The sequence below is a fragment of the Notamacropus eugenii genome, chromosome 5 (genome assembly GCF_028372415.1).
Source record: "Notamacropus eugenii isolate mMacEug1 chromosome 5, mMacEug1.pri_v2, whole genome shotgun sequence".
Classification (NCBI taxonomy): domain Eukaryota; kingdom Metazoa; phylum Chordata; class Mammalia; order Diprotodontia; family Macropodidae; genus Notamacropus; species Notamacropus eugenii.
In genome coordinates this window covers 276,919,857-276,934,365 of record NC_092876.1, presented here as the reverse complement: position 1 = coordinate 276,934,365, position 14,509 = coordinate 276,919,857, and the positions used below count along the sequence as shown (strand labels likewise).

At 39.8% G+C, this 14,509-nt stretch overlaps 1 protein-coding gene across 1 annotated transcript in view; it reads left to right on the top strand.

Moving 5' to 3' along the window:
- The window catches only part of LOC140506119 (tubulin-specific chaperone cofactor E-like protein), a 150,737-nt gene that overhangs the window by 68,502 nt on the left and 67,726 nt on the right, over nt 1-14,509 (top strand). The window contains exons 10-14 of the mRNA XM_072612921.1: nt 1,126-1,190; nt 4,981-5,114; nt 7,989-8,276; nt 12,549-12,686; nt 13,050-13,215. Of these exons, the coding sequence (XP_072469022.1) occupies nt 1,126-1,190; nt 4,981-5,114; nt 7,989-8,276; nt 12,549-12,686; nt 13,050-13,215 (791 nt within the window). The remainder of the gene's footprint in view (nt 1-1,125; nt 1,191-4,980; nt 5,115-7,988; nt 8,277-12,548; nt 12,687-13,049; nt 13,216-14,509) is intronic.

The window sequence follows — 14,509 nt, the reverse complement described above, 5'->3', positions numbered from 1 at the left end:
AGCTTTGGGAAATAGACTATATATAGGACTCTTCTTGCAGATTGGACTCACTGCTTGCCCATGAACACTAGGCTGGACTGGTACTATGAACTGCATGCTATGATGCCTCAAAATCCTAGTTTTCTTGCCAGGTTGTTTTGAACAGATTCCACTACATATGCACGTACTTAAATTCTTATAGATGTGTATGCATACAACTAAGGCTGGGCATCTGTGCTGGCACCACAATGTAGTGCAAACTCCCATAAACTCAGTATATCCTCACTATAATATAGATGAAATTTCTTGGCATTAAATGAATAGGAGCAAAAGTGAACACAAATGAGTTTGCTTTCCATTGATTGTCCTTGGGATTCATTTAGTATTAATTCTATCACAATAAAATGAAGATTTAGATCAGACTCCACTTTTTATTATATGTTATAAGGCAAGGTTTCGATGGTCCCCTCCATATGCATCTTCCCCACCCCACCCCCCATATGCACACACACATTATCACTACACAACATTGATTTTTCAATAGAAAAGAAATAGACATAGGTGTGTACTGGGCAAAAATTCTAAATGAGGGTTTGATTCCATGCTGCAGAGGAATTAAATGATAAACATACAATCTTTCCACCCAGAGAAGCTCATCTCATTTTAATTGTCTTTTAGTCTATCACAATGGAAAACCATTCATTCTAAAAACGGTGCGCGTTACAGAGGATCAGCAAAGAGTTTTTATTCTTGGGATTAAAGAAGGATGTGGGTCTCTCTCATCAGGTGCTATTTATTAATAATTTATTTGCATTGAAGATTCCTTTTCTGCCTTTCTTGGAGCATTCGTTGATTCTATAACCTACTTGACAATTTACTCTTAGGACTAGAATGATCTTATTACACTTTCAAATTAGTTTCTTGTCATGGGGGAAAGGGAGAGTAATTCATTAGCAAAGTGTTGAACTTACAGGGACCTGCCACCTTTCCTGAAATTTTAGCCTGATTCATAATGGTAGATGTGGTTATGTGAAGCTTTTACATGGTGGTTTTGCTGTGCCTAGGGATTTGCCAGTAAGTGCATCTGGTACTCTATTTACTGGGGCCCGATGGGTATTTTTTTTCTTTTTCTTTTTAAAATTCCAGGATGAATTATTCATCATTACTTAGAATTTGGGTCTCTTTCATCTTCACACTTGTACAGCACCAAGGTGAGTACTCCTGACTTTCTTAGTACTTTTGATTTGCATACTCTTAGACTCATAATAATGAAGCTCTTGAAGGAACCATATGTTTAAAGGCAGGTGTATGATCATGTGCCTACAGATATAACAGAGAACACTGGCATTAATTCTGAAAAGTGTATCATGGTATAAATTCTTCTTGGTATACTCAACACCCAGCACAGTGCCTGACACATAGTAAGTGCTTGATAAATGCTTGTTGATTAGTTAGTTGATAAATGAATTAATAATCTTATTAATTTTCCACTTTTTAAAAAAGCTTCAACATAATACCAGGCCAGGTTTCCCTATCAGCATGTCATAGAATACAAATTTAAAATAATTCAAATGGAATTAGTAGATCCCCCTTCATTGAAGGTCTCTGAACTGTGCCTAGATGACAATTTATTGGAGTTGCTATGGAGGAGAGTCTGGTTTAGATGGATATTGGACTAAATGAATGCTTGGGTCTTCTGGTTTCTGAAATTCAATACTTTATTTTTCTAAGTATATACAGAGTAACTGCGTGTTGGTACAAAGTAACATATAATATTATAGATATTAGACCTCTTTCATCAAATTTCTGGCATAAGGAACTTGAAGGTTTTCCTTGTAATGACCCAAAGAGAATTTTAAAGTACTCTGAGAGTTTCATAAATTCCTGTTACAGTCCACAGATAGGAAATTCCAGGTAGAAAAGAAAAATCCTGCATCTTAATGATCCTCAGCTTTTCTGTTATAAAACTGTCCATTAGATGGAAAATCATATCTGTTTCTCCCTTTTGCTATGTACTCTGTGACATTTCTTTAAATTTTAAGCTCAAATTAGAGAAAATTCTGCAGAAATTTTAAAGTCAATTTTCTGTTTTTTTATCTTATACCTTGTCTATAAAACATGATTATAGTAGGCCCAAGTGTTTAAACAGACAGGACACCTCATCATTTTTCTTATGTTGTTTTGGAAACTTCAAGCAGCATTGATGCTGTGACCAAAAAAAAAAGGTGAAATTATATTCAAATGCAAGACCTCTCCCCATCTCTCTGTACCTTTTTCTTTAGGAAGAGAGGTCCTGGGGAAATATAATTTTTATAGTGAAATATTCAGTCTTAATATCAGGGACCTGATGGTAGCCCAGAGAATTCTCGGGCTGGCTCTTCCATTAACTTCAGTGTCACTGATTTGCAGTGCTGCAAATTCCAGGGGTTTTTTCCTTTTCATAACCTGAAGAGAAGACAGAGTTAATTTCACATCTCTGAGGTGGCAATGATTGTATTTTAAGCCTGACCCACTTTGGATCGCTATTCATTCAACAAGTACCCAGACCGTGGCTAACTTTTCCAGATGTTCTTGTTAGAATTGTTATTAGGTTTGACATTGATTGATTGTCCATATTACATGGACTATTTCCCTTGTCCTCGTGGCAGAAAGTTATTACTCATTAGGACCAAAAAATCTCTCCACATATGAAGGAAGAGAATATCAGCCGCCATAAGAGATAAGTATGACTATTGGGAGTGGAGATGGAGAAAATCTCCATGGTCACAGTCTGCTATTTTTTCCAAGCAGAGGTTAGAGACAGGATGGGGGATAACATCCACCCCCACCCCCACCCTCATATAATACCTGAGCACTTTGTACTGTCTGAGGCACTGATCTCCTACCTGACTATCAAAGTGTTCAGTTTCCATGTTAACTGAGCATGGGAACTTACTTTGGACTTGGTTCCCAAGGAGTTTACCTGAAAGGATAAAAACGCAAAATGGTTCTAAAGATTTATTTTGAAGAGCTCCTTTATCATTAGCAGAATTTTCCCATCTATAAAATGGGGGCAACACTGCTAATTGTGCCTATCTCACAAAGTTGTTACGAGGAAAGTGCTTTGTAAGCTGTAAAATACTATATAAATGGCATTTATTACTTATTCCACTTTTGGTGGGCATGCTGGGTACTATGGACAGATTGTACCCTGTTCTCCAGAAGACTTAGGGAATTACTTCATCTAATCATTGAGCTTCTTAAATACATTTAAAAGAAAAAACCATTGAGGGATTCAGTTGTCTCCCAAATGGTAGAAGCTGGGAAGTCTTTCCATATTCAAGTATGTTAGCCCCATACTCCTATATTTGAACATTAGACTGAGCCTCCCAAAGTTTATAATGCTGGTTAACGTAGCAGAAATACCTAAGGTCAGAGAAATGGTGAATATAGTCTGTTGGTCGTGCTAGCTTTCCCTTTTTAACCACTGTCAGCCCATTGAAAGAGATTAGTCAAGTGTCTAGTCAGTTCCAGAACAGGGAAAGCTGGGAGTTTCCCAAGCTGCAGACCATTTACTTTCTGGCCTTTCCACGAGGCTCTTTTATGTGAACTCTTGTTCTTCTCAGCTAGAAGGTTCCTAAAGGAGCCAAGATAGTTCTGGCCAAATGTGACCGAACCTATCAGCACCCTCGGTGGGGAGCCAGGGACCTTTCCCAAGAAGGGGGGAACGGCATAAGAATGGGTTGTCAGCTTCAACAGCATGCCCAGGAAGTATCTCAAGAGCAGTGGCTAGAAGCCCAAAATAGGTTTGGACTCTAAAATGAAAAAGTGTGGGAGAAGATAATTTATTGTCAGAATTTAAGGGAAACAAGGATAAATGCTAAAGCAGGCAGAAGCTAAGGAGATGACTTCAAAGGAACATACTGTTCAGGTTTGGTGTTGGTAATCCATTAGTATTCCCCCAAGGGAAATGGTCTCATTTCCCCAGGTAAACAGGGCCACACCTGGCCAGAATTTAGATGGGAGACTTCCAGGAGAGATGCCAGATTGTCATAAAAGGTGCTATTACGGTTTCAGTAGGGGTGACTTTTTTGTAATGACTCTCACCTCTTGGCCAGAGAGATGCGCAGAGGCTCAATGCCACAGCCTCCTTTCCAGTGAATTCTAAAGTGAGTGACCAACATCCCTTGACCTCTGCAGAATTCTGTGTCTGCCTGCTGAAAGAGATGGGCAGAGAGCCCTCTTTTAGTATTAATTCTCAATCAGCGTCACTCACATTCCAGGTACTACTACAAACCTTCCACTCTCCTGCTGCTCCTGCTTAGGTTCCAGTTGACATTTATTTCTTGCTATGAACTGCTGCCTGATCCTTTTATGAAGGAAGTGAAAGTCCTCTCTCTAAAACACTTACATAATCATACGTACTCTTGGTTTAGAAGTGCCTTGCAAACCTAGAGGTCATGATATCCAGTCTCTAGCCTCCACGCTACTGGCTCTTAAACCGTCCTAGACAGACAATGTGTCAGGTACTGTCCTAGGTGCTGAGGAAATAGCACTTACCCTTAAGGACATACTCTTTCCTCGAGGAAAACAACATATATATATAGACAAATAAGTAGAAAGCATATCCAGTAGAAAACAAATCCAAAGTAATATTGAGGCGAGACAGAAGAGAAATGCCTTTCTTATCCTCAAAGATCTCTAAAAATATATAATTTCACAATGATCTATCAGTTAACACCTGTATTCCCAAGTCATATTGACCATCTGGGAAACATATGCCTTTTCCCTTGGAAGCTGACATCCCAAGGAGAAAAGATCGCTCTCACCCTCCATTCCCCAAGACTAGAAACCAGAGAGATGTGGGTTATTTTGGCTGGGATAGTTAGGAAAAGCAGTCTGATTTCTGTTGAGTAAACAAGACTTCCTGGAAGAGGAGGACTTTGGCAGACGAGAGGGGGTATCTTCTGTCAGATGTGCAAAGGGAGGTATCATCTATCTAACTACCGTCTCTTTTGACAGTACAACCCAGGGAACTCATGTACCCATTTTGGCAGAATGACACCAAGACCCCCAAAGTAGATGACGGAAGCTCATCGGAGATTAAGTTGACCATCCCAGTTTTCTTCTTTGGCGTTCCTTATCGGACTGTCTATGTAAGTGGAGAAACAACTCAGTTATTACACCGCTCCTCTTCTGCTCCATCACTGTGACATTAAGAAGAGTAGTTTAAACATACTCTTCCAATGCTCCAGGACCAGAGGATTTAGTAGCAGCCAGATGACAAGTTCTGAGATTTCATGAGCTGATAGGTTTTATGATTAAGAAAGTCAAAGGTATATTTAATGGCTAATGTTCATAGTGGAGGAGTATACAGGGCAATAAATTGCTTTTGTGGGTGATTAAACGCAGAAGGGAAGCAGCAGCCCCAATGCTGTGAGCATTATTTCTGCTACATGACAGGGGGGGATGATACAGTAAACCACAACAGGATTAATATCACTTTTCCTATTCTTCTGGGTGTGGGAAAACTCTGGGCAGCTGCTGTCTTGGACTTTCTTACTCTTTGGGGAGACACTGCTGTGGTGGGGTTTGTAACTGTAGAAACACAGACCACGGGGCTGCTCTGATTATACTTACAGAGAAGCCTAGGGAGCATACCTTCCAAACCTAGATGTTTGCACAGGCAAATGATGCCATTTATTATGAAGGGACCTCTGGACACCTGCTTTCCAGGTTATTTGCTTAGTATGAAAGCTTTTGGGTTAATGGGGTTGCTGCTTTCAGACAGAATGGTGTGATATATGATGAGGTGAGTACAGGTCAAAGAAATCCTATTTCTGCACCATCACAGCCCAGTGGCATTAGCCTTCTTGGCTTTAGCATGAGGCCTAGGCAAATCATATCATACCTTTGTACCCCTCCCTCCTTACCACCATTTAGAGAGAGTGGAGTGATTGGAAGGGGAGAAGCAGCTTAGAATCAAAATATGGAGTAAGACATTTACCTAGATGTGTGAGGCAGACCTCCGTCTGCCTGCATTTCCTCAACTGTGCAATGGGGATAACAATAGCACCTACCTACCAGTGTTGTTGGGAGAAATAATATTTGTAAAGTTCTTAGCATATTGCCTGGCATTTGGTAGTCACTTAATAAATGTTTGTTTCCTTCCTCCTTAAAGATTATCAAGGATCCCAAAGAGATTTTGTTTATATGAGTTATTTTTATTGATGTGCACCATAGTAGAAATTAAAACTAGTAAAACTTTAAAATTAATTCATTTAAAAAAACAATAGTATACCTTGTACATGTTAAATCAATTTTTAATTAAAAATAAGAATATTTTTCAAAACGAAAATGTCAGAGAGAAGAGTGACAGTGTTTTAAATATTTTTGCAAATCTCTGTAACATCTGGCTTACTAGAAGACAGATTCTCACATCTACTTCCATATTAGATCTGCTACTATTTATTGTTTTGGTTGATGTCTGTGAAGAAAATCCATCCTCACACAGATGTGAAAAAAAGAAGAGTATTTTCTAGGCAAATAACATCTTAAAATTGTTATGAAAATAGTTTTGGCCCCTCAAACCCCCTGAAAGGATCTCGGGCCACCCGTAGGGGTCAATGGACCACAATTTGAGAACTGCTGGATTAGATGATCTCTAAAGTCTAAATCTAGGGTCCTGTGATTTTTAGAACTTATTTTCATTGCCTATAAAATAAAGACATTTAACTAGATGACTTCTAAGGCCCATTCCAAATTTATTCAAATTTGTTAGTCTTGTTACTTCTAAGCACTCAGTGACTTTTTTATCTAAAGAAGATATGCACCCCTTCCCCCCAATCCAAATGAGTTTAGCGCATACTTGGCCTAGTTCTTTAGTAATTGCTATTAGAATCTTTCCCATTGTTCATGCCAATATGACAATGAATAAGAAACATTCAGTCAATCAACATGTACTTATCACGTGCCCACTGTGTGTCAAGCCCTATGTTAGGCAGGAAGATGCAAGGACAAAGTATTAACAACAATCCTTATTTGTAAGGAGTTTATATAATAGTGATTGGTTGATTGATAATAAGGGAGTAGGAAGGCAGTTCTCTACGTTTTCCCAAATGAGGACTCTCCACAAGTTCCTAGAACAAGACATCTCTCTAAGTAAAATTATACAAGCCACATGGTAACCATAAGGCTTTCCCCTATAAACATTTATATTAACAAATGCATGAGAAGATTGAGCTGTTTATGGGTGCTATGTAAACTGAATTTACTTATTGTCTTGTGCATTTGCAACAAGGCTTGGTAATGTAATAAATTGCCCATTTGCAAATCATGAAGAAATCACTGTAGAAAGTCATTTACATACCCTGCATAAACTGTTCATGGCTCAACATTTATGTTGTGACTGTAGAAAGGAGTCATCAGAACGCAAGAGCGATTCTAGAATCAGGCAACTGTAGGTTTCACCTTTGCCCTCAGTCTGAGTTCAGGACTCATTTTTGACATCAATAGGAGATACCTAAATGACTCATTTACAATGGGAGCTCATTCTGGGGTTGAGGTTTTGACAAGAGCAGGCATATCTGATTTATCTTTGACTGACAGTACTCTCTTGTGGCAAAATGAGAATCCAGTCTTACAGAGAGCTTCTCACTTTTTCCTCTCATTTTTTCCCTTTCCTTTGGCTTCTCTATTTTTGTCTCTGTTTGTCTCTCTCTTATGCACATACACAAGCTCAGTGATGTATGACGAGTTTAAACAAAGATGGGAAAGGGAACATAAAAATGAAACTGATTATTAATGAGAAATGAAATTGACTATAAATTGAAAGTGAAATGGAGCCATTGGAATTGCCTGAAAGTAAACAGACCGCCTGACATGAATGGTGGGAATTGGTGTTTTAGGGTGCCAAGTCTGTGATTTGAAAGCTACCTTGCATTCAATGACTAAGGAGATGTCTATCATAATGAGTGACTGCAATTGTCGGTTTTAGTTCCTTCACAGGAAACTCTTCTTCTCTTTTGTAGGTCAATAATAATGGGGTGGTTTCCTTCAATGTGCTGGTGAGCCAGTTTACTCCAGAGTCCTTTCCTCTCACGGATGGCCGGGCCTTCATTGCCCCATTTTGGGCAGATGTTCATAATGGAATTCGAGGAGAAATCTATTACAGAGAGACCATGGACCCTGTGATCCTGAGAAGAGCCACCAAAGATATCAGGAAATACTTCAAAGACATGGCCACCTTCTCTGCCATTTGGGTGTTCATTGTGACATGGGAGGAGGTCACATTTTATGGCGGGAGCAGCACCACTCCTGTAATAATCCAAAGTCTCCTTTTTGTTTTTTCATTCATATTCCAACAGTCAATCCATGCCATTTTAACAACAGTCAAAGAGAGTTTTATTGCTAGAGCACAGAAACTCAGTAAGGAGCTCAGATTACTTGTACAATAATGATTATCTTGCTATGCTCCCATTTTCTGGAGCAGAGACAGAAATACCACACTTAGTCAGTCCAGCTTGCTGCAATATTTAAGAAGATGTGTCATCCCAGACTCAAAATACTATGAAAGTCTAAATTAAGTCTTTCAATTGTCTTCTCTTAGATAGTATGTCCATTTTGCAGAAGAATATACTGAGACCCAGAGAACTATCTCAGGTCACATATTGATGAGTGATCAATCTAGAAACCTCAGAGTCTCTTCCTTTTATAGTTAAGGTACAAGTACCTCTTTCTAATTCTAAAACTAATCTTTTTAATTTCTTGCTTTCACAAAACCTAATAAGAGGTTGAGAAGAGACTGCTGGGTATGGAACACAAATAACCTAATTCATTTTCTGTCATGCCTTTTTACTTTTTATTGTGACCAAGACAGAAATTACTCCTATTTGATGTTAATTTGAGTGGGCAGGTAGAGTGTTTCAAGAATAAAGGTTGAACATCTGCTCCAAAATCCCAAATGAGCAGTTAGATAAAAGTTTGAATAAAATAGGTTATCTCCAGCATTATCTCAGAGATAATCAACTTTACCCATGAAGAAATGATGAAGCATAGTTTGTTAGGAGGGCCTGATGCTTATTTGGTTGTGTTGGAAATGGGTATGTTTGAAGGATCAGAAGAACTGTTAGGTTTGCCGTAAATCATCTGATGAGCAAAGGAACTCAAGAAAGCCCTTGCTTTCCTAGGAATATTTCCAACTCCATCTGTGTTCCAATTCCCTTAGCACTGCATTCCATTGGTTGGGGGTGAGGAATGGTAACCAGTGAGTTCGATACTGGGGTGACAAACTATGGGGCTTGCAAGTCACACCTACAATATAGTAAGCACACTGCATTTTAGCACCTTCCATTCTGAGTATCAAGAAGCACTTTATTGCTAAGAGGTTCTGTAGAACAGAAAGATACAAGTTTAAGAGAGGGATGCACTGGCTGGAAATAAGTTCTAAAGAAGTATACATTTCCCTCTGTCAGGTTATGGATTGCTAATGATTCTGTGGGTGATGTTTTATGCCTTTTATGTCTCATACCTTACAGCGTTAGGCTCCTGGATGCCAGGAATCGATAAATTTTAGTGTCAGTAGCAGAAAAAAAATGCCCATCAAATGCTGACCACTGTTTTTAAAAAAAAAAAAAAAACTTCCTTCAGCAATAAAAAAATGGCAATATAATTTAGATCCTTTCTCTTTTGTGCTTTGGAGTAAATTTCTAGACTAGGAAAAAACTCTTTCTAAAAGGATGAATGAGGTAATATTCCAAGTGCTTTAAGCTCCTTGGAGAAAAAGCCTAGCAAAATCTTCGATTCTGCAAAAAAAGGTTCATCAGTACCAAAAATCTTTAAGCCAGTCCCACCCAAATTAACTGATGATCCCTTTCCTTTTCCTACTGAGAGAGTTTTCCTCCTACAGTACCTCTCTCTACTTTAAGGAAACAACAAAGATCTTTGCTCAAGACATAAAAGCTCAGAGCTCTGCAGAAAGAGAATGTCCTGGAGCAACAATGGTAAAGAATGGTCTGAGTTTTCTGAATCTTCTTCTAGGCTCTGGACAAATGTGCAGACTTGTTTTCCCCAGAGGACTCTCTTGAAGATTAAAGAGGCTTATATGAACTTAATCCTCTTTTCTTTCCCAGATACTGAGGTAGTCTAGGGGGAGAGGAGGATTATCCCTTCTCTGTGCTGGGAGGAGAAAGTATATGCATTGTTGTTGAGTCATTTCAGTCATGTCCAAGTCATCATAACCCCATTTGGGGTTTTCTTGGCAAAGAGACTGGAGTGGTTTGTCATTTCCTTCTCCAACTTATTTTACAGGTGAGAAAACTGAGGCAAACAGGGTTAAGTGGCTTGCCCAGGGTCACATAGCTATTAAGTGCCTGAGGTCTTCAGTGACTCGGGTCTTCCTAACTCTGGTCAGATTCTCTATCAACTGTACCATCTAGCTGGCCCAAGTTTGTATATTTGAGATTATCTTTTGAAGTAAACATTCCTTTTGTAAAAGGTCTAGGGCTACAAAAATAAAATTGAATTTATAAAAAGAGGACCTTGGAGGAACTGAAACCATAGTTTAAAGGAACATATTCAAACTGCTGTGAACATGTCCACTCCCTTCAATTACCCCTCTAGTCAGTGTGGACCTGGCTGCATCTGTCCTTTACCGACTTCAGAAAAATAAAATAAAGTTAATAGGTTTGTTGATCACCCTCAGGAGCATTGATGGTAAATTAGCCCAAGCAGGTTGATTTTGAGCTGTCTCCTGTGATCAGCAATGAATCATTCTTGCAATATACTTTGGCAAAATATGTAATTAGACTTGGTTTTAAAGGAAGAAAACTGTTTCTTGGTAATGAATCCCAGCACAGGAAGTGGGAGTTAAGCTTATGTCATCTTTGTGTGGCCTTGATTGGGGTATCCATCTCTTGAGTCTGATACTTCCTTCACTCCACTACTGGACCCTGGTATAATCTGCATCCGCTCCTCTGTATTGCACTTTTCCCATTTTTTGAACAGAGGCAATGAAGGAAGGCAGATAAATATCTGTGTGACTATCAGGAATGCCATCTGCTATAACAAGAACAGACCTTTTGGTGAAGAGGTCAGCCTCAACAAAGCAAGCTCCTCTTCACCCACTGCACTCCACTCACCTGGAAATTCCTTCCCCCTAAGCCTTTCTAAGTGGCCAAAGATGAAACCAATGGCTTCAATATCTTCTAGTTCAGTTTGATTCCATGGGACATGGTTTCGGGTCTCTCAACTGTTATAGCAGAATGCCTACTGTGAAAATAACCCCTCACTTAGGAGCAAGGAAAGGGCTAAAAAGATGTAGATGCTGCTTCTCCTTTCAGTTCTGTTGATTATCCTGAAAATCTGGGTCTGGAAAGTAGAGGAACACGAAGGGGTCATTCTTAAGTGTGGGCAGAGCTGCAGATTGTACAGGTCTAACTGACTGTGAAAATTGTTTGAAAGGGGCATTGACCTTATTGCAGCACTCCTTTTCTTAAGAGTTTAAAACTGAGACAAAGGATCTGCAAAGATGGTTCACAAGACGAACTGAAATCATGTCCTATGTCATGCCATCCAGTCACTAGGGAAGAATTTCCAGGAAGTTTCTGGCCCTCCCTCTGCCCATTTTTCTTCTAATTCAAAGGGTTGTTCTGAGAATCAAAACAGATAAAAATTTGTAAAGTGCTCTGCAAATTTCAAAGGATAATACGGGGTGTCCCAAAAGTCTTAGTGCAGATTTTAAGCCATTAATTGAAGTCATTGTTATCTAGGAGCCAGGCATGGCTGGGCTGACTCCCTTTTCAGGACTGGTCTGAGAAACATGAGCATAAAGACTTTTGCAAATCTAAAGTGACGCTTCATAATAGTAGCAATTTTCCTCTACAAAGTGCTTTTTAAACATCACTTTCAAAATTCCATTTGAAGGAGGCAAGAAATCTAAAGATTAGCTATGTATTCCTGAAAGGGAAAAGGCAAACCCTGCATTATTACCACTTCAGTCATGATGAATTTATTTTTAAGAATAATTTTTTTTTTTGGTGAAATTGCAGCTACGGGGAAGCAAGGTACTATTCATTTAGGCTCCCTGTTGGGCAATTGTCTCTCATACTTTATTCTCATGGTGCCATCTATAGGTGATCTGATATATCACAAGCTATGTCTTTGCTTTGGCCTTTTCCGTCTTGTTAGAACTCAGAAATATAAGAGGGGCACCGAGTCAGTGCCCTGGGTACTCCTCAGGCAAATTCCCCTTTATATAGATATGGATTTTTTGTAGTCCCTTTTGGAGAGAGCCAGTTCAGAGAAGAGGCAGAGAGAGGCTCCAAAAAATGAGACTATTCAACAACAGGGTAGTTATTGGGATAGAGGACAGAATATAAGAGACATAGAGTTCATGAGATCATATATTTAGAACCTGAAAGGGACTTTAGGGACCATACAGTTTAAACCCTCCATTTTACAGATCAAGAAATGGACCTAGACAACTGGAGTGACTTGTCCAGAGTCACACTTGAAATTGAGTCTTCTTGCTAGCAAGGGAGCACATTAACCATCCTGTCTCCTGAGTCATGTGTGTGCATTCCCTTTTCTAGGTAAACACCTTCCAGGCTGTGCTAATCTCTGATGGTGCGTCCACATTCACCCTCTTCAATTATCATGAAATTAACTGGACCACTGGAACGGCAAGTGGAGGTGACCCCCTTACAGGTCTCGGTGGAGTGATGGCCCAGGTGGGTTCCCTTCCTCCATTTGTACTCTCTTAAATCAACTTGCATTATTGGGATTTACATTGTCCAGATCCTACGGGTCTCCAACTGCTAACTAAAGGCATCAGTTCTTGCCAATCTCAACTGAGCATGGGAAAAAACAGTAGTATTGTCCCCCTTACTTTGCATTTCTTTGACTGTTCTTGGGATGGACTGGATAAAGGACAGTTCAGGTCCTGGTCCTTCCTACCTGGAGTACTGATGATCTGTAAAGGGACATATCTTAAAAATAGATATAGCTTCTCCTGAAATTTAGGTTTCTGGATATGTTGGCTAAAGTTGTGTGGTCTACGTACTCATAAAACATCTCTTGCTTCTATATTCTAGGCAGGATTTAATGGGGGAAACCTCACCAATTTCTTCAGCCTCCCAGGGTCAAGAACCCCTGATATTGTGAACATCCAAGAGACCACAAACGTGAATGTCCCAGGTCGCTGGGCCTTTAAAGTCGATGGGAAGGAAATTGACCCAGCAAATGGTTGTACCTCCAGAGGTAAAAAGACTTTTCCCTTCTCTGGAAAAGTGAGTCTGTTTAGTCTAGAGTGACAGCCAGGCTTTTAGGCCGTGGGGGTGGACTTATTTCTGATGCTTTGCTCTTTTGGCATATCTCAGCTGGGTAAAAAAGATCAAGGTAATTTTAGCAAGTACAAGTCATCATGCAGGGAGCTGCAATCCTGTACTTGCTGCTCTGGGTTGTCAAGTCTTAGCCTGGGCCTCAACCCTGTACCTTCTCCTTTATGGTTCCCCAAGAAGACCAGTATCCTGAGTGATTTCCTAAACAGAGGGACAGAAAACAGCCCTCCTCCTCCTCCTCATTTCTGTATTTTTGACCATTTATCCTTATTTTTATTTGTTCTTTAATCCATAATTACTCCTCCTGCTCTGCCATCTGCTTTCTGTGGCTTAGCATCGCCAGACAAGTTTGGAATGTTGCCAGGACCTATTGAAGGTAAATAAGGGTTCCCCAGCACAACTAGAAAGAGAAATCATTAACACAGTCTTTGGGATTGCTTTCCTCCTAAATCCTCCCTGGCAGCAGCTTGAACAACCAGGAATTTAGAGAAAATCAAAGTCAGCTTCAGACCTTGCTGAATGAGCCAGAGAACAAACCTCAGTAGGTTTCCTTTAGGCCAGCATCAGAAGTTTTGAGCCTTCTCTGAACTATGAGAAAACTCTTTGGATGTACAAAAAAGCCTGGGACTTTCATAGGAACATTCACGTTTGTGAGGACCCTGCTTCTGGTTTTCCTAGTCACTCTTGGGAAACAGAAATTCTCTGTGTGCTGATTACAGACTAAAAGGGGATTGCTGAAGATATTGGGAGAAACAGGAAACGTGGGGCCAGCATCTCCACATTGCCTGGTTTGGGGGAGGAATGAAGGCTTCAGCTCCTTTTCCCAGACCAGGCCAATCTCTGGTCTCCCTGTAGTCAAAGGAGCTCTCAGTCAAGCCTTCTGTCACATATACAGAAAAGCCAGACTGAGATGGTCTAAGGCATAAGGGGTTAAACATGCAGTCCGCAGGTCACAACACTCCTGAATGCTGCCTCAACCAGATTAAAATGCAGTTACTTTCTGATTTTAATGTATTGATATATTAATAAAAAGGAAAGGAATATATAAATGTGTGGTTTCCTAAGTCAGTACATGACCCACAGGAAGTTTTACATAGTTTGACATGGTTTGACGTGGTTTAATAGACCTTGCTTCTATTTAATTAGACATGACTGGTCTAATGGGACCAGACCATGGTGCCTTCCTTTTCTATCCATCTCCCTCTAATATCTTA